Source organism: Osmia bicornis, chromosome 10 (assembly GCF_907164935.1).
Source record: "Osmia bicornis bicornis chromosome 10, iOsmBic2.1, whole genome shotgun sequence".
NCBI classification, from domain to species: Eukaryota; Metazoa; Arthropoda; class Insecta; order Hymenoptera; family Megachilidae; genus Osmia; species Osmia bicornis.
Genome location: NC_060225.1, coordinates 8187615 through 8206266, shown reverse-complemented (window position 1 = coordinate 8206266; position 18652 = coordinate 8187615). Strand labels below are relative to the sequence as shown.

The 18652-nt window shown below is 42.7% G+C and overlaps 4 protein-coding genes and 1 long non-coding RNA gene across 13 annotated transcripts in view; 4 read left to right on the top strand and 1 right to left on the bottom strand.

Annotated features, from left to right (window-relative positions):
• LOC114875584 (cullin-1) overlaps positions 1-18652 on the bottom strand; it is a 58759-nt gene that overhangs the window by 1939 nt on the left and 38168 nt on the right. Inside the window, exons 1-8 of one of the 4 annotated variants that reach the window (XM_029186011.2) lie at positions 2495-2735; positions 2264-2369; positions 1619-1839; positions 1372-1534; positions 1064-1282; positions 718-972; positions 354-647; positions 7-282 (exon numbers count right to left, since the gene is read on the bottom strand). In XM_029186011.2, coding sequence (XP_029041844.1) covers positions 7-282; positions 354-647; positions 718-972; positions 1064-1282; positions 1372-1534; positions 1619-1782 — 1371 coding nt within the window. In that variant the 5' untranslated portion in view covers positions 1783-1839; positions 2264-2369; positions 2495-2735. Of the gene's footprint in view, positions 1-6; positions 283-353; positions 648-717; positions 973-1063; positions 1283-1371; positions 1535-1618; positions 1840-2263; positions 2370-2494; positions 2736-18652 lie in introns of those variants that run through there. The other 3 variants (XM_029186016.2, XM_029186014.2, XM_029186015.2) reach the window with 3 other exon arrangements.
• On the top strand, positions 2701-3306 carry LOC114875592. The gene is made up of 2 exons (XR_003789257.2): positions 2701-2791; positions 3067-3306. It is a non-coding gene; the product is annotated as an uncharacterized LOC114875592 (long non-coding RNA).
• LOC114875591 lies at positions 3731-4474 on the top strand. The gene is made up of 3 exons (XM_029186028.2): positions 3731-3982; positions 4051-4154; positions 4233-4474. Exons 1-3 carry the CDS (start codon positions 3980-3982, stop codon positions 4432-4434), a joined length of 309 nt encoding a protein of 102 aa, XP_029041861.1. The 5' UTR covers positions 3731-3979; the 3' UTR covers positions 4435-4474.
• LOC114875586 lies at positions 4546-8429 on the top strand. The gene is made up of 5 exons (XM_029186023.2): positions 4546-4897; positions 5181-5233; positions 5334-5414; positions 5482-5702; positions 5801-8429. The coding sequence occupies exons 1-5, from the start codon at positions 4835-4837 to the stop codon at positions 7081-7083; spliced, it is 1701 nt and encodes a 566-aa protein (XP_029041856.1). The 5' UTR covers positions 4546-4834; the 3' UTR covers positions 7084-8429.
• Positions 9867-16381, top strand: LOC114875585 (endothelin-converting enzyme homolog). Of its 6 annotated transcripts, none has more exons than XM_029186017.2 (13): positions 9867-10413; positions 11849-11962; positions 12060-12216; positions 12284-12493; positions 12573-12853; positions 12945-13043; positions 13127-13297; positions 13373-13521; positions 13585-13807; positions 13898-14357; positions 14444-14590; positions 14660-14799; positions 14866-16381. In XM_029186017.2, the coding sequence occupies exons 1-13, from the start codon at positions 10402-10404 to the stop codon at positions 15040-15042; spliced, it is 2340 nt and encodes a 779-aa protein (XP_029041850.1). In that variant the 5' UTR covers positions 9867-10401; the 3' UTR covers positions 15043-16381. The 6 variants fall into 6 exon arrangements, with proteins under 6 accessions (XP_029041850.1, XP_029041851.1, XP_029041854.1 ...); XM_029186018.2 differs by lacking the exon at positions 9867-10413 and adding an exon at positions 10640-11114; XM_029186021.2 differs by lacking the exon at positions 9867-10413 and adding an exon at positions 10640-11114 and having other exon boundaries at positions 11829-11962.

Sequence of the window (18652 nt, the reverse complement as noted above, 5' to 3'; positions counted from 1 at the left end):
ACTCACAACTTGATTGAGTGTATCCTCGAGTTCTGCTTCTTCCGGATTTTTACTACTCTTTTTCAGTAGCAGATCACAGTATTTTGCTAGTAACTCCGGCGATTTGCTGCTGCTGTTCGCTGCTCTAGTTACCGAATTACTATTAATAAATCTTCCACAAGCCTTATCAAGAGCTGCCACGAACCCGCTGTCGTTATTAAATGCAACAAGTACTAGAGCATTGTATTTTTTATGAACTTCCAAAATTGTGTTCACGTAGACCTTTGGATCCTGTGTAAAAGTCTGTGTTAAAGTATTATTAATTTGACGATCATTTATTACAAGTACGATAGATCAGTAAAAAAAAAAAGTACATTAGCTGCAGAGTCGCCGCATTTATCGATAGCCGCAAATCCTTGATTAGCTATATGGCCTTCTAAAAGGTTTCGTAATTCCCCAAGACCATTCGGTATTCTTGCGCCTAGTTGATACATGCGACCCAAGTCTGTATTCTTGTCAGCATCCAACAGATTTTGAAACTCAGAATGAAAGATATCTAAATGTTTTTCAATTAACACTCTCTCGCACGTTTTCGCCAATCTATCGTGCGTTGTTTGGTGCAAGTACAATTGAACGCGTTTTTGTTCTTCCAGCAACCTTTGTTCCGCCTGTAATAGAATGGTAGTTGTATAAATAATTTCTTTAAAAACGCATACATTTTAGAATGTCATTCGATACCTTTTTCATATATTCTGTCACTGGATTTTGTCTGAGGAACTCTGAACTTTCTCGAGTGTAAAATCTTTCGGTATCCTCAAGGAAGACATTTTCAAACGAATCTTTGTAAACGGTAAGATTCTGTCCTTTAGCACCAGGGTCCTCTTCGTTCAAACCCAATTCTACGTAACAATTAATTACACCACTGACTAAACGTGTGTTTATTGTTTCCCCGTTCCGTTCTCGTTCGATCAGCTTAAGCACTGCATTTGTGACCTGAAATATTAAATACAATAAAAATGATTTCATCATTTTTTCGATTAAATCGTATTTCTTACGTAATCCTACGTTAAGTGAAATTTCTTACTTGTCTATTTAAATGCTTGAATAAGTTATCTCGCCATGTCACCAAAGCTAATTGGTAAATTTCATAAATTCCTTTACGACCTTCTTCGCATTCTCTGCGTACCCAGTGACGATTTAAATAAGCGCATACACCATTTAATACTTTACTACTAAACTGATATTCCTCCCATTGTCTTGTATAGAATTGTAATACATCTTCATCCATCAAATCAGTTCCGTGCTACGTAAAAAATTTTAAAAATCGGCCGTATTAATCGTGAATTATTTTCGAATACGTAAACAGGTGACATTTTCCAATATTATAATTACCTTTAATAAACTAATGAGGTAATTTCTAAGAAATTCGCGTAAACGTTTGTATAGCTCCAAACCGACTAACTGTGCACCTCCTTGAGAAATTTGTCCCTTTTTACTTTTGGTCGATGTTCTAGTTAATTGTTGATGAACACTTGTGCAATAATTATATACATGTCTGACAAATTATATAGAGTAGTAAGGAAATTAATCTAGATTGCTGTCAATCATTTTTATCTTTTAAAAATGTTACAAAGGATACGTGTACAAATCAATATATCTTGGTTTAGACATGCATTGTCTGTTATAGACTTGTTCGATACCCTCGCGTAGATCTCCCCAGATTTGATCTAAATCTATTTGTTTAAGGCCTGGTGGGCCTCCTTGATGACTCCCAGCCCCTCCACCGCCTCTATGCCCTGACATTTTCTTTCTATGTGCTTGTCGAGTGAGCGTCACTGTTTCTACTTTCTACCGTAATTTCTGCACAGAAGATATAAAAAGAACTTGGATTATGTTTCGGGCAAAGTTGAGATACGTCAAACAAAGGATTAGGTAATTAAAAGAAAACTGAAACAGAAATACAATATCAGTTTATTCCAAGTATTTGATGATTTGGATGATAATTAAAGAAAAAGAAAAGGCAATAAATTCAGTGAATTATTACACATGATGATTTAAACGAATTACAAATAACGTCAAAATGTGAGTGTTACAACTATATACTAATGAACGTATATGAAGCTGCTGAAAACCTGTACAAAACTATAAATAATGTCATATGAAACCTTTGTGTAGGTACAAGAAAGTTAAGGACAAGCGATCGTTGATTCGACCCGAATAAAGATGTTCGTGAAAAAAAATCATTTGTTCAAAAAAGGTTAGTCGGTAATTGGAAGGTCCATACCGATGTAGTTACATCAGGATGCACATCGTTAGCAGTAGCTCGAATCTTTTCGTCAGGAAACTTCAGAACATCGCAAATCTTCGTGCTATAACACTACCATCCGTCACTATTGAAGATCCACAAAGAGCAATTGGTAGAAATAACACCATTGTAACCATTCGCCATGAGAGGAAACGTTTTTTTCGTTGATAAAATGAGGAAAGTATCGTGAGACAGAAAGCGCGCACTCACCTGTCGACGTTCACCACCGCATAACAGGCAGGGTTGGACAAGGGAATTCTTGTGAAAACGTGGTAGCCACCTTTAAGAATTACTGCTACCTCTCTCTACATACGCTACAACGAGAAATTTGAACTGCCTTTGCTCGTTACTGCTGTGCTCCAAACGATGACAAGCACAGCAAACCGCGAACCTAAAACGTTATACCTCTGTGCCAAAAACTGACTACAGTTGCAATCTGCTACTTTACTTCTGACAGGTTAGGTGCCAGTGTTACCAACATGAAACAACGTGTCAACAATTACGAAGGTTTTCATTTAACAATGCATATTTTTATTCGATTTTACATTTTATCTACAACTTTTTATAAATATTTTACTCTCATGTTGTTTTACGTTTCAACAACGACAACTCTCAAGAATTTCAAAAAGATATAGTGCTTTTTATTTTCATACATGGACACACTGATTATGAAATTGTGAGATTTTGAATTGTATTCAAAGCATATGTATAGCTTCTTGCAAAAGTTTATTAAAAGTGAATTTATAATTTAATATTTAACTATGAAATTTTTATTTTAACAGATCCAACATGAGAATAACATCTTACTAATATCCAAATATGTTATAATTGTAAAGGTAAACATATATAAAACTTAACAGTAACAAAGGAATACATCTTGATGCAACAATGGAAATGCTTTATGAAAAATAAGACGGAACAATGTTGAGACGGGTGTATTTATTACCATAATAAGCTGAAATACAAAATTGTATATATATTCTTTACTGTCCTAATAATAAATGTATTATTTTACATAGAAATAGTGTATATTAATATCGAAACTTACTTCATAATCGATAAATCCGGCATGCCTGGATCAGCACCCTTTCGAAATCCTATAAAACATGTTATTTTGTTTAAAAAATTGTTTTCTTCTTATATTGTAAAACTGTTGTAAGCATGCAATTATATCTGTAATTATTTAAAAACAACTTTGCCAAAAATAATTTAACCAACTTGAACCTAACCTAAAAATAATACAGCAGGAATGAATCCCCAGTGGAATATAACTTTGCTCACATCTAAAACAATGGCAATTTTTTGCTTTGTACCTGGACTTAATGCCATTTTTGTAAAATTATTAAGCGTAAATCGTTGAAATTAATATTTTACAGACAATTACAAGATTACTTTCAACAATGTCGCATGTAATCGGTAAGAAGCAATGTTCAAACCTAACCTTATCTACGATGTTTTCTAAATACTAGATGAACTACGTAGCTAGTTATTTGAGTCTCTAAGCTCCCTCTTGTGGACAAATCGATAATCGGAGATATCGCTCATTGAAAAAGGAACCTTTAAGTTTGATAGGTATTTTTTATGCTACAGCTATCTAAACCTTTCGTAGTTTATGATTAGATGATGACAGATCGGTTGTCATCAGTTGTCATGTAAAAAATTTGTTTCCTTTACTTTCCAATCTTTCTTTCTTCAATGGTAATTAAATATTTTCATATACCAAGGTGGTATAAGGTACAATTAAACTATATCTAATTTCGTTTCAGAGTTCGTCGCATTATTGCGTTTGGGGTCTGTGTGGCACACAGGAGTATTGTTGTGGTGATAATGTTTGCTGCAAAGAAACAAATTTTAATACTTTACTTATAGGGTATGTTCAATAATTTTTTAATATAATATCGTATGCAAATAATGATAATAAATACTGACAAAAGTCTTATATTAACAGGGCAATCATTTTTGGAGCAATAGCCATTATGTCACTGTGCTGTGCTTACCTCTACTGCAACTCACGACGAATCTATGGTGTTTTCTTGAAAAGATACTTTAAAATTAATTACAATTTAATGTCTATACCACAGGAAAATCTAACAGTATCCGTAACAAACCAGGAATCGACAAAAACAGAGAATTATGTTGTACAAATGTAGAAAACAAAGATTTGCTTGTAATAAATATTGTTTCTATGCACCTATGTTTCTCGATAAGTTATTTCCAATAAAATCCTCAACGTTATCACGCAAGTAATACGTGAAAAATGTTCAATCAATGCGTACTATATTACGCATCATTGTTAACAGGTTGATGTGGTACAGTTTGGTAGCACAGGCACACAATATAGCGTTATCAGTTTAAAATTCACCTCGTTCACGTTGGTAACTCTGTTCCCAATGACGTCATTGTAAAGTTCCGAAATTGAAATCAATAAGTGGTGTGCAATGTTGTGTGCACATGACAGTCGGAACAAAATGGTGATTATGTCAAAACATCCTGATAGAGCATATCGTTTTTATTTGTTAGGAACGACAGTGTGAATGTTTGTCGAAGAAGATGGCTCGGAACGCGAAGAAGAAGTTGGCGATATTCGCTGGAACATCCAAGTGTTTAATATACGTGAGCGTTCTCTTTCGTGTTCGTTTCTGATATCGTTTGCTCTAAAACATCAGTTTCTTTTTTTTTTTTAATTTTAAGATCGAATTTTACTTTCGATCAATTACGAACAGATACGAGCTTCGATCATTCGAATCTCATCTTCTTTTGTCTTTTTTCTTCGTGCACGTGTTTAACGCGCTTTTCCTGATTTCCGATTTGAATTCGATTGTTATTTAACAGCAATCGCGTTAGAATTATAACGAAATAATAATTCATAACGATTTAAAAAAATAACTTCTTTTAGGCAGAAGCAAAATATTGTGCCTCTGAAACGCCTGGAGAAATAAAATATTATGAGTGAGTTCCACACACAATAAATATCGCCCCTAAAGTATGCAACCACGTATATGCATACGCATCTAAATACACACGCGCATCTCCGGTTGCCTGCTTTTAGGTGTTCCAGAACTGAATATTGTTGCGGTATTGGATGCTGTGTATCACCTGGCTTGCACTTCCACCATTTATGGTATTATTGGTACGTGGAATATTCGAATGATATTTTGATTTTATAAAAGGAAAATTTCTATCGTCCTTTGTTACAGGATATTAGTTATAATAATGTTCCTGGTATGCTCCGGCGGAGGATGGTGGTATCGATATTGGTTACAAGGTAGATACCGAGCGGCTACATCAGCCATTCCGGCCAGAACTTCCAATCCCCGTGGGCAAAATCCTCTTCGAGGGCCGACTTGCCAGGGGCAAAGAGCTCGTATCACTTATAATTCAGCACGGAATACCGTGTTGCTGCATCGAATGTGGAAAGGCGAGTGATGGTCTCGTCTAATTGAAACTAATTATCATAGTCGTAATCGGGTAGAAAAATGGGCAACGGCCCGTATCTAATCCCAAGTATCACCGTAGGTCCTCAAAGGAACGGAACGGTGCCCGTATACAATGGTAACGCAACAACGTCGACGAATTATCAGAACGTGAACGTCGTGTTGAACGATGCGAACTGTCCATATTATCAATTGTACGGTCCGCCTCCAAGCTACGAGACTGTGATAGCACAAACGCGTGGTAAGATATCAAATCCAGCATCATCGCCGGATTCGAACACGCAGACTACGATGCAACCGAACATGCAGTCGGCTGCGGGGGTCGCGGCGAATTCAAGCGTGCCACAATGTTTCTCTTATGCTTGCAACTCTTCGGCAAGATTGAATAACACAGCAGAACAAGAGGCGCAGTATCGTCACGGTAATGTGGCATCTCGACAGCTCGATAATCCGGAATGCGTTCCTCTGCCGCATTTCCCGCAATACTGCCTCGGTATGGACGGGCCGATCGGTCAGAACGTGTGCGTACCTTTCACCTACCAGGAACGACCGCCGGCCTTCGTTCCCGAGGATAGCTTTAATCGAATTTATCAAGCAACTTCCACGAATTACGTTCCGTATCCGATGGAGAAGCCGTCCGACGCACCGGATCCTGAGAATCCGGGCTACGAGATATCGAACGCGAAGAGATACAGCACAATGGTGAACATCGATTGTACACCGGGTAGCAGTAAGGACGAGAGTGTTTGGAAGAGGAGCGACCGATCGATCTCCAAGATACACGGTAGCAATAAGGTGGAAAGAGGTGGCAGCGAAAAGGTCGAAGAAAATCGAGGACAAACGCGTGAAAGTAGGTCAGAGACGGAGGCCAGTTTTTCGTCGGCGTTCAATACCACCGAGGATTCGAACCGTACGAACGATTCCAAGTCTACCGTCGACTCGCCGGAAGACTTTGAATCGGAATACGCGAAGAGCGATCGCGTGTACGGTGGTTCTTTGAGAGCGATCGGTAGATACGCTGGTCAAGCGAAGCGCAAGGAATATCCAGCGGAGAACGCTTTGTCGAAAATCATGCCCCATTCCTGCGACGGGCTGATCAATACCGAGCCAGCAGCAACGGGTGCGAATCGTCGTAACGCGAGCTCGTCGCAGGGCTTGAATACGGTTAACGTTAGTGCGAATTCTTTTCAATCGAATCCATCCAATAATGTGATATTAGCGCGTTTCGACGCGAACGGCTCGTCCTCCTCGACGGAGAATCTCGATAACGAGGCTGGTCGTTCGCGTCTCGTTAATACTAGTACAAGTACAAATTCTGATCTTGAAAGTAATCATAGATTAGACCGATCGAAATCGTTGGACTGAACACTGAAGACACTTTATCATTATTACTATTATCATTATTTTCATCGTTATTCTTATTACTATTACTATTACTGTTATTATTGTCGGTACACATAGCGCTTATTCTTGTATACACCTTAAAACCGATTCGTGTTAGCCGCGAACGTTCATTCTGCCAAGTTTACACCCGTTAATCGAGGTTACTAAAACGAACGCGGTATTATTTTTTTAAACGATTCTTCGATGCCGTGGTATTCGTCGATCGCACGGTACATCAAGAAAATCGGACGTTTTAACGTCCGTCGATCGCGTTGACTATTTTTCCGATCTATCCAACTGCCCTCGAGACGCGCATCGTTTCTCCCAAAGGCACCGTTTTGCATTCCCGTTAATTCTATGATAAATTAAGATAAAAGGTGTCTTTGCCGCGTTACGTGTCTGATATTTATCACCGATGCAATTACCTTTCTATTCGCGTTCGAACAAGGGGCCCACGGGATCATTTAACACCGTCTCAATTTGTCCGGATTACTTATCGATTACGGAACAATTTGTTATCAATCAGCAGCCGTTGACGCGACACAAGCGTAGCTGAACGAATCGTGAATATGTATTTTTGTACGCGTCCTTAACCGTCGGATATCCGTTTAGAAACGAATACTTTATTATGGTTATTTTTAATTATAGAAACATATACGTGTGTCGTCTCGTTCAGTTTTGTTGTACGAACGGGCTCGAATCGATTCCAGTTACGCACAAAAAGCAAAAGCGTTGTCCGACGCTGTACTTGATCGTCCTTACATTAATATCGGTATGCCAATAATAACTCGTTAGCGCACCTTTTTCTAATCTTTGCACCTCGTCGAACCACATCACTTTACGAACCACACAACTTTTCAATATAATTCTAATTACCTAATAAATCTAATCGATAGGTGAAATTTTACCGATCGTCTCGTGCGTCGTATTTTCTATAACAAAAGTATTTAAGAGTAAAAAAAAAAGAGGATGAAATGAAATGAAAGAAACAAACGATGTGTTCGACGATACTGAACCGCGGGTTTTCTCTTCCAAAGATGAAATCGTGTACTTTGCTTTTCAGTTCGATCGAACACTTTAAACGTTTTACCGATTTCTTAATGTGCACGTTTATGCAGTTTACGATATTTACGAGGGTTCGAACGATTCCATTCGAAGCGCAGCGACCCTATATATGTATGTTATTAATTGTAAGGTGTGTAAGTGACGAGAAGGTGTCCGGTCCGATCTGTCCGTTATTATACTTATTACGATTTCGGCGCGAGATAACGAAGATAAGCGAAGTGAAAATGCTGTATTAAGGACGAATAAACCGCAGCGGAAAGAGAGTGCCAAGGAAAGTTAAGTCTGAAGATGATTATACGTAGCTTTAGAGGATTTACGGGTGATGACAGCTTATAGGGGTAGATATTTTCTTTCATTCTCCTAGAGATTCGTTTCACGTTGTACCTATACGAAGGATCGCGCGGCTCGATTTCATTCGTGTTGTTAAAAGAAATGCTGTGAATGGGAAATGAAAACGGGTGGCCGCGAATTGTGTTCAAGCGGATGGAACACGACCTTATTATTTAAACACGAATGCGATCGACGACGAGAATCGACGCGCAGCCGTGTCTGTAAGTTTTCAACTAAATTTTCGATTGTAACAGCGGTCCAAAGAAACAGCGTACGTGCCAATAAACGAGTCCGTTGGACGAAGTGTAACATCGAGTAGAACGGGATAATCGATCTCCCGAAAGCAAGTAAACTCGATCTCACAGCCAAGGTGTTACCTGAAAAAAAAAAGATAACAAAGAAGGTGTTAGTTTAAAAAAAAAAAAAGAAAACACATATGCGTGTACTTGCATAAATATAAAAATAAACACGATATAAATATATTTATATACTTATACACACGCAATACATATACATTCGCGATCAAATCAGGCTTTCCCAGGCGAGACGATGCCCCGTGGTCCCATCTTACCCCGCAGGCATCCCTGGGGAGACTGACCGCTTACGCAAGGGGCCCCCCTATATATAGGCCTCTGGCGGACCGCCGCTTGTGGGTGGGCACAAATGACGCGCGAAAATTTGAATTGATATTTACTTTGTTACTCGTACTTTTCAATTATACGCTAAATTTTATGATACGTAATAATTAAAAATGATGTTATTTTCTTTTCAAATTACTTTCAATGTTAATATCGTAAAAATTCGAAGTTTTATAAGCCTGATTTGATCCAAACAACACGTAACACGTAAAATTATTTTTTCTAACCGATCCAAGCGGACTACGAGCCGTATTAATTATCCGCCTGAACAAATGTTTAACGCGTAAGGCCAGGATAATTATCGTTCCGAATCATTGGGTCTTGTACAGATTCAGGAAACACTATATTTTATGTGCGTGCGTAATCTGCGTATTATATAGCTTTAACGATATAACTAGTCCGAACGATCCTCCCACCGTAACGTGCAATCATATTCGTATTAATATATTACAAGATATACCTATATTGTACCTCACGCGAAAAAGTGGTCTTTCTGAAATAAAGACAAAAGTATTTATTCAGGTAACGGTGTACGATATAATAAAGGAAGGAAAGGGTGCGATTGCTTTTAATTAATCGACTATCAAGCGGAAAAGCGCGTTTTCATTTTCGTCGGTCCGGTTACCCGATTTGAAATTCGTCGGTCCGGTTGTTCGACCTTGCATTTATCTCTTCTACACTTTAATAACGTCTCGCTGTCTCTTTGCGAGCCGTGTGACGTCAATAGTGGATCGTGCAATCCTCTGATCGCTGAAAATTTTCGTCACAGGTTTTTTTCCACTCGGTACGCTCGAAAAGGGAAGACAGAGGGTTTCGGTATCGGTAGGTATTATCAACGATGGACGACAAGGAAAGGGGGAGGAAAGGGTCGGTTAGGTGGACACGGGGTAAAGTTTGAGGACGGTTTAGCAGCGCGAAGCCGAGCGTAAGAGATGGCAGGTGCACCCACGAGCCGAGGAAATCAATACGCGTTGGAGACCGGTAGAGGGGTTGAGAGGCGCGTCGAAGCATCCCCATGAGAGGCAGCGACGAAAAGCTAGGAACACCGATATAGGAGGCGGGAGAACGGTGAAAAAGGCTGGAAAATATTGCAGCCTGGAGGACGAACGATCCCGAGGAAAACCACCTCGATCGTACCCGTTTCTTCGCCGTTGCGGTTCGCGTCGACTCCGAATTCACCCGGGAGTCGTTCCGACCTACTATCAGTACAGTGCGAACCGACAATTAAAGTGACGAGTGCGGTGATTAGCCGATCGTGTCCATCAAGATGTCGGTGAAGGTGAGTGTACCTCGTGTACCTGGAAAGAAGACGACGAAAAAACGCGATTTCGATCTCGATTTCGCGCGGCCTCGTCGGTTTCTCTGGAACATACGGAAATAGAACGCGTACCAGTGTCCATCCAAATGTCTTTTCGCGAACTGCGTATTCGTGTTACGTAACGAACCTTGACGCGTTACGGAATTGACGATCGTGGCGAGTGGTCGGGTTGGAACATTGAATATTCCTCGTTACGAGAAACGCGGACCGCGGAAGGTTAATTCGATCGTCCCGAAACAGCTAACGTTGCTCGTTAGTGGAAGTAGGATCGAGACGCGTTGATGATCTTAGCGAAATTTCAAACGAACGGGGTTTTAATAAGCCGACGACGACGACGACGACGCTTGTTTATCCTTTTGGGATAGACGCGTCGCGAATTGGTCGAAGCTACGCTCCAGCAAAAGGCATTTTAATCGTATGAACGGCGCCACAAGTGTCCGTTTCCTGTTAGCAGACGAACGGAGACGAAACGTCCAACACGACTGCATACGCGTGCGCGTGCTTACGCCAGATCCTCGTGTTGCACGCGTGCACTCTCCGCGTGCAGGCGGGCTGCAGTTCCCGCACGATCCTCGATCACGTCTCGCGGTATTATTCTTCGGCTATTTACACGACGATCCGTCAGGTTTCATTCATCCACGGAACATTCATCGAGTGTGTTGGTCAGTCGACGATCTGTTTAATTAATTAAGCAACAACATCGCGAACGCTCGAGATAGTTTTCGCCGGTCAATTTTTCTATGGATTGACTAAAAGTAGGTTCGGTGCCGGCTACGTTATCTGTTCGACGTCAAAGGCCCTACTTCTTGCTGTTCTCTTATCGTCGCGTAATTGCGAACGTTTAGCGGCATAAATAAACGGCGTATAAATCGTGATTTAGTCGTCCGAGATTCTGTGTGTTCTGTGGGTCGCGCGACAGGGCGCGGACCAGGGAGAGAGGCTCGATATTACCATTGCAACCGACCACTCGAGAGTACGTATTTTTAGTTTCGTCTAAAAACGCGTCACCGTCGACTGCGTTTTCCTTCTTCCCTCGAATTCGCTGCCCCTGTTCCTCCTCGCGCGTTACGCCTCTTTAACTCTTCAACGTAGTCGAACGATTTCAGCGAAGATCGCTTCCGTGTAGGAGACGACGGTTTCGTTGGTGGAAAGATTTACGAGTTACTAATTACGTTATCTCGTATGCTGGCCATTGTGCAACTGGCCGAGAGGCCGGCGTTTATCTAAAGCGTTTCGTAGACTGGTCGCGTTTTGCCGCGCGTCGCGTCGCGTCGCGTCGATGCGTCTCTCTCCGAGGTTTGCCAATCGAGGCGGGAACCGACGGTAAACACGATCGATCCATTGGCCGTCGACGCTAACCACCCTTTCCTCCGCAGATCTGTCTTTCTTTCCGCAGATGATGATGTACAAGCAGGCAGAGTTCGAGGACGAGGACAGTAGCAGCATCGGTTCGGTGGCATTGAACAGCGAGGGTATCAGCACCTCTGCAACGCACATCAGATATCGTTCGGTAGGTATAAACGTGGGCGTACAAGGAGCTGTCTGTTTGGAATTCGATCGCCTTTCTATCCGCCATCTGTTCTCAAAATCTCATTCCACGACGACAGGGAACCTCGTTGTGGAGAGCGAGGAGCGCACTGGAGAAATGTCTCTTCATCGTGTGCGCCGGCCTGCTGTTGATGGTCGTGATGCTGTCGATCGTGATCGGTAGCGAGAACGGTTGGAACGAGGAGCAGATACTTCGCGTCACTTCGCACGACGAAGGTAAGCCGACATCTGGTGAGAATAATCCCGAAAAAATGGACATCATCCCTCGTCGATCTTGTTACAGACGGTGCGCTTTGTTTAACCGAGCACTGCGTAACCGTGGCCGCGGCCATCATAAACAGTATAGATCGCACGGTGGATCCGTGCGACGACTTCTACGAGTTCGCATGCGGTGGTTGGATCAAGAGGAATCCGATTCCTGATGGGAACAGCATGTGGGGAACGTTCGGCAAACTCGAGCAAGACAATCAGCTGGTGGTGAAAAACGTTCTCGGTAATTCTCGCCAAATATTTGGACGCGTATACCAATGAAATTCCTCTTTAAAATTTATGTTTGCTTTTCTTCTCAACAGAGAAACCGTTCAGCGAGATGGTCTCGAAAGCTGAGAAGAAGGCCAAGTATTACTTCCTCTCTTGCATGGACGCGAACGACACTATCGAATCGTTCGGCGCTAAACCGATGGTAACTCTGTTGGACAGCATCGGTGGTTGGAATATTTCTGGGAAATTCAATCTGACCGCCTGGTCGTTGCAAAATAGCATGCACATCCTGCAGAACGTCTACAACATGGACGGTTTGTTTACATGGGCGGTGAACGAAGACGATCGAAATAGCAGCAGGCACATTATACAAGTGAGTTCCCGCGTTAAAGCTCCCTACATGATTACGACGCGTAATCAATCGCGTGTATTTTTAATAATAATCCTTCTTTTTCTCTCTTTAGATCGATCAAGGAGGTCTGACGTTACCAACCGCGGACAATTATTTAAACGTCACGGAGCACGGTAAGGTGTTGGTTGCCTATCTGGAATACATGACAAAGGTACACCGGAAACGCGATACCGATCCGCTCGATCTTTCTAATCGCCGGTAAATCGCGTACAGGTAATTCGTACACGTTTTCAGATCGGGGTGCTGTTAGGTGGCGAGGAGAATTCGACGCGAAAGCAGATGCAACGAGTGATAGAGTTCGAGACGAAGCTTGCGGAGATCACGACGCCACCGGAGGAGCGTCGAGACGAGGAGAAGCTTTACAATCTGATGTCTCTGAGCGATCTGCAACGCAAAGCGCCATTCGTGAGTGTAACACACGGTGCCATGGTGGTTCTACCGTTCCGTCAGTAACCGAGGAAACTGTTCGCCTAATTTTAGATGTCCTGGGTGGACTATTTTCAAAACGCGACCCGTCTCGTCAGCAAGAAGATCAACAGCAAAGCGATGATCGTGAATTTCGCGCCGGAGTATTTCGAGAAACTGTCCAAGCTCGTTTTGGAATACAACAAGACCGACGAGGGAAAAATGTAAGTACTTTGGATCGACGAAATAAGCGCTTCCTCTGCTAAGAGTGTGCATTCTTTTCGCAGAATACTGAATAACTATCTGGTTTGGCAGACGGTCAGATCACTGACGGCTTACCTGTCGAAGCCGTTCCGGGATGCTTACAAAGGACTTAGGAAAGCTCTGATCGGTTCGGAAGGTCGCGAGGAGCAATGGCGTTATTGCGTGAGCGACACGAATAACGCGATGGGTTTCGCGATCGGCGCGATGTTCGTCAGAGAAGTGTTCCGTGGCAAGAGCAAACCCATGGTTAATCGATACTCATTAACTGTCTTCTATCTAACGATAAGCCAAGTCGGTTAGACGGCGAGCGTAACGATTGTGAACCCTCGATTCTAGGCGGAGGAGATGATCGATCAGGTCCGCAAAGCGTTCACCAAGAACCTGAAGAACCTCGATTGGATGGACACGGAAACGAGGAACGCCGCCGAAGAGAAAGCGAACGCGATCACCGATATGATCGGTTTCCCTGATTTTATATTGAACCCACGGGAGCTGGACGAGCGTTACAGAGACTTGTCGATTAAACAAAACGAATACTTTCTGAACAACATAAGGGTGAACAAGTATAATCTTCGAAAGAATTTAGAAAAGCTCGATCAACCGGTGAACAAGACCACGTGGATCATGACACCGCCCACGGTGAACGCTTACTACAGGCCTACGAAAAATCAAATGGTTTTTCCAGCTGGTATTTTACAAAGTCCTTTCTACGACATGGAGAATCCGAAGAGCCTGAATTTCGGAGGCATAGGAGTGGTGATGGGCCACGAATTGACTCACGCTTTCGATGATCAAGGTACATACTTGTTTCTTTCTCCTATAAAAAATTTTCTACCAAAGGGTTAATCTCGTTTAGTAATGAATAAATAAATATTAACGCAGGAAGAGAATACGACTTGCATGGAAATTTGAATCAATGGTGGAACAACGCCACGATCCAGAGGTTTAAGAACAGAACAGAGTGCTTCGTGGAGCAGTACAATAATTTCGAGATACATGGCCGACACGTAAACGGGCGACAAACTTTGGGTCAGTCGAAGAAATTGTACGATTCGTCTGTCTAACGATTTATGCGTCCAATGGTTTGTCGTTTTATAGGAGAAAATATTGCGGACAACGGAGGTCTCAAAGCGGCTTACCACGCGTATCTGACAACCTCGAAGAGTTACAAGGATCAGCAGTTGTTACCTGGTCTCGATTTCACGCACCGTCAATTGTTCTTTTTAAATTTTGCCCAGGTAATGAATTACGAATAGCTCGTTATTTTCTCTATAATCACTAATGAGACTCGTTTGTCTTCATAGGTCTGGTGTTCAGCGATAACTTCCGAGGCGATAGCCCTTCAGATCGAGAAAGATTCTCACTGTCCACCGAAATATAGAGTGATAGGACCGTTATCGAATCTCCCGGATTTCGCCCCGGAATTCCGGTGTGCGCTAGGCTCGCGAATGAATCCTGTTCACAAGTGCGAGGTGTGGTAACGCGTTCTTCGTTTAAACAGATTCTGTTTCATTCGATTCTCGAAGCCGCCGATCGTCAACAATTTTCAACACCCTTCCATTTATCCGAGCCACCCTTCTAATTATCTCCTGAGTTCCTTTCGTTCGCTGAAGCGATGCGTTCGTAATTTGCGGAGAGGGCAGAAATCGCGCGTCCCTGGACGTTTGCCGGACAAACGTCGGAAGCTTTATCAAACGATTCCCATTGTACTGAATTCTCGCTTGTTTCGTTCGAACGATGCGATTTGAAAGCAGACCAGGACCATTTCGCGCTCGTCCTATATAAAAATCGGCAGCGAAACGATGGGTGGTTCGCTTGGTTCATCGCGATCGTCGGAGACGAGTAATCGTTTATCCCAATCTGACTGTGCCGCAACAGGGAGCTGTGTTTTTATTATGCGAACGGTCATTTTTCACTTTTATACGTGGAATCAGTGTTACTCAATCGATTCGTGTATGTTCCCAGTAAAAACATATCGCGCCGTCTGGTTACCTTCTTCGAAAGGTATACGAAGAAATTGAGAGAAAACTGAAGAAAGTGGAATCCGTTGGAGACGACGATCAGACTTTACACGTTCGGTATCCTTTCTTTTATCTTTGCTTTCTTCGACGATCTCGATGAGCCAGAGCGATTGTAAGCGGCCAGGTAACTCTAGTGTTAAGCTTCGAGAAATATTAATTTTATAAATGAAATCGGTAGCGCGTTAGGTTTCCGCGACGACATTTTTCAATGTGCTTCTGTCGCGTAAAAAGTTCGCCGTTCGAGCCTGCGAGAAAGCTTTTACTTTTTTTTGCGGGCTAGAAAGTACGACACCGATTGTACACAACGTATTAAATATTAACTGAATTTGTCGTATAATTTAAGTAATTATTTTGTATAAATAGAATGTCGATAGCGATCCTTCGCGCTTACATGTATAACCGTCGAGAACCGGCGAGATCGAAAGTTTTATCGGGACGAATAAGTTAGTCGGCCCAGGTTAGCTCGTTCTTCGATGTAAGTACAACTTAATCGATACGGTGTTTGTTAAACGATGTGCCATGAATCTTTCTTTTACATTTACAATTTACATCGTTCGAGCAACATCGAACGCGTAATAGTGGATAAGAGGAAAGCGATTCTTTCCGACCGTTGTATAATTCCATGTTCCGAGTGGTTCCCAATTCAGTTTGCCGACGAATGAGAATGAAAGGTTCCGCGATCGATCGCGAAGATGTAAGAAATCGATCAATGATTGTTTCGATCGAACAGATAATCACTCAACGATCTCGAGTTTATTGATGACGCGCGTTTAAATCAAATAAAGAAATGATTAAATAACGACTGTTGGTTTCATTTCCCATTTTCCTTTTCATTTCCCATTGATTTTCAGAAATTCAATTGAACAAAGATACTTTACTTCGACGATGAGAAAAAATGAATTTCGAATGGCGATAATTGGCATACCAGAATAATAACGATCAGAGGTGAGGGAATAAACGAGCGTGGTTAGAACGAGCAGTGCGTGAGTCTGTCCATTGGTAGTGGCCTGTCTGGCCGGTCGATGGTCCCGCATTTCGGTAAATCGTTCTGCATTTTCGGCGAAGAAACGCCTTTATTACGGTGCACGCACCAGCCGACTAGTTTCTTTTCCCTCTCGTCAACCCCCTTTTCCCCTAATGCTACTATACTTATCCATGTCTAGACGAATGAATCATACGAGTATTTTGACCGGATCGTGTGTGGGTGGTACACGGAAAATTGGTCAGATTCCTCGTACGGTCTACGCTGTAGACTCTAAATTAATTAGGTACGAAAGGAATCGATGTAACCAGGCGATGTTCCTCGTTTTCTACCATGAAATGGCTAGACAGGAAACAAAGTGGTATCCAAGTAAATTGCCAACTGTTTGCATGGTTCGATCAATTAGAGAACGACGCACGACGATTTCGATCATCGAAGGGGTTCGAACAAACGCGACGAGTAATTAACAATCGGTAATTTGCAAATCAGTAGATTCACGATCCAAGCAGAATTTGTCCTACGTTTCAGGCGCACGCGGTAAATCGCGTTAATTAAACAGCGCTCATTAACTTCTCATTAAGTTAGTTTCAAACCAAGAAGATTAAGAAATCAGGAAAGAGGGATTTTCAGAGCGAGCGATGGTGTATAGTAGCTCGTAAACGCGATACGAAAAGAGAGAAAAAAAATATGATGGGAAAAAAGTAAACGGGTGATCATTTCTTTTGGAGCCACCTGGTGTTGATGGTGATGCAGATGCAAGTGCAACGGGGACTGCGCTCTCGACCACCGATCGCGACGGCTCATGGCCAGCGACGCGTGGGGGCTGGATGAAACATGTGGAGGATCGTCTGACACCCTCGCACAGTTGGTCGCTCCAATTTCCTCGATTTCTACTCTCTCTCTTCGTTCTTTTTTCTTTATCTTCTTCAAGCTTGCACCGATCGTCGCTCGACTCTGCTACAATGTCGCAAAGCCGGAATAATCCTAACGACCGAATTATATTTCAGCGAGGATTCGATCTAGAAACGTTTCCTTTGTCGATCGAAATGTATACGTCGCTGTACAGAAATAGCCGATTTCACTGTTTTGTAATGCGTTACGTAGTGTGCATCTTGTGCCGGTCGGTGAATGATTTGAATCGTTTTGAAAGTCGATTTCGATTTTAAATGTTGCGAAAAACGAACGGACTATCGATGCCCTATCTCCGGGATCTCTATTCCCTTCGTTCCTCTTTCTTCCCTCCTTCCTGCCCACCCGCCGTTCTTCTTACATCTCTGATTTTTTTTCTCTTCCTTTCTGTTCAACCTCCGGTTCGCTATCGTAGTCGGCTGATCGGCGGTGGCATCGAATCGGTCGACATCAAAATTCGATCGATCCATGGCCCGTGCAGAAATTGCAAACATTGTATGCACGAAAGTCCTCGTCGAATTTTAAATCATCCCTTATGTTAAACTCGCTCGATCCGCGTTGCTTCTCTTCGCTCGAATTCTCCTCCTTTCGAGGACCTTGACATTTCGCGCATAAATTTCATTTTCGCAATCGCGGACCTTCGACGAGCAAGGGGGAACGGAGTTCCTTTCGACGATCTCGCTTTTTACCGATGGACTCTTTGAAAATATCTATGCTTCGAAAAATGATTTTACCGAACGTAACCGAGCGGTAAGAGGAAGAGGGCGGATGTATAAAGAGAAGGGGTGAACGTAGCAGAGGTTACTAGAGAGAGAAATGGAAAGGGGTAAGGTAAATTAGGAGGGCGGAAGGGCGGGAGATAGTCGGAAGAAGAGAGATAGTATGGCGGCAATGGACGATGCTTCGGAGGGCGTGATGGAGGGAAGGGGGGGATGGATGGACCGCGTGGCCGAAGGGGGAACGGGATGGCAGGTTGGGGGTAGCGGGGCATTACAGGCGGCTGCAAGAACAGGGAGGCGGAGGAGGCAAAACTGACAGCGAAGAGGGCGAGGAGCTGGTAAAGAAGAAAGACGAGATAGGAAGAGACGACGAGGAGGTGGTGGAAGGGAACGTCGTCGACGTCGACGACGATGGTGATGGTGATGGTGGTGGCAGGTAGCGGTTGCGGTTGCGGTCACG

What these genes read in the sequence shown, in the direction of transcription:
- LOC114875591 (XM_029186028.2), top strand. An exon ending in TTTAATACTTTACTTATAGG is followed by an intron (nt 4,155 to 4,232) that starts GTATGTTCAATA and finishes TTATATTAACAG; the next exon opens with GGCAATCATTTTTGGAGCAA.
- LOC114875586 (XM_029186023.2), top strand. Translation starts at nt 4,835, where the DNA reads ATGGCTCGGAACGCGAAGAAGAAGTTGGCGATATTCGCTGGAACATCC. An exon ending in CATCCAAGTGTTTAATATAC is followed by an intron (nt 4,898 to 5,180) that starts GTGAGCGTTCTC and finishes AACTTCTTTTAG; the next exon opens with GCAGAAGCAAAATATTGTGC. An exon ending in CACCATTTATGGTATTATTG is followed by an intron (nt 5,415 to 5,481) that starts GTACGTGGAATA and finishes CCTTTGTTACAG; the next exon opens with GATATTAGTTATAATAATGT.
- LOC114875585 (XM_029186017.2), top strand. An exon ending in GCAGCAGGCACATTATACAA is followed by an intron (nt 12,854 to 12,944) that starts GTGAGTTCCCGC and finishes TTCTCTCTTTAG; the next exon opens with ATCGATCAAGGAGGTCTGAC. An exon ending in TCACGCTTTCGATGATCAAG is followed by an intron (nt 14,358 to 14,443) that starts GTACATACTTGT and finishes ATATTAACGCAG; the next exon opens with GAAGAGAATACGACTTGCAT.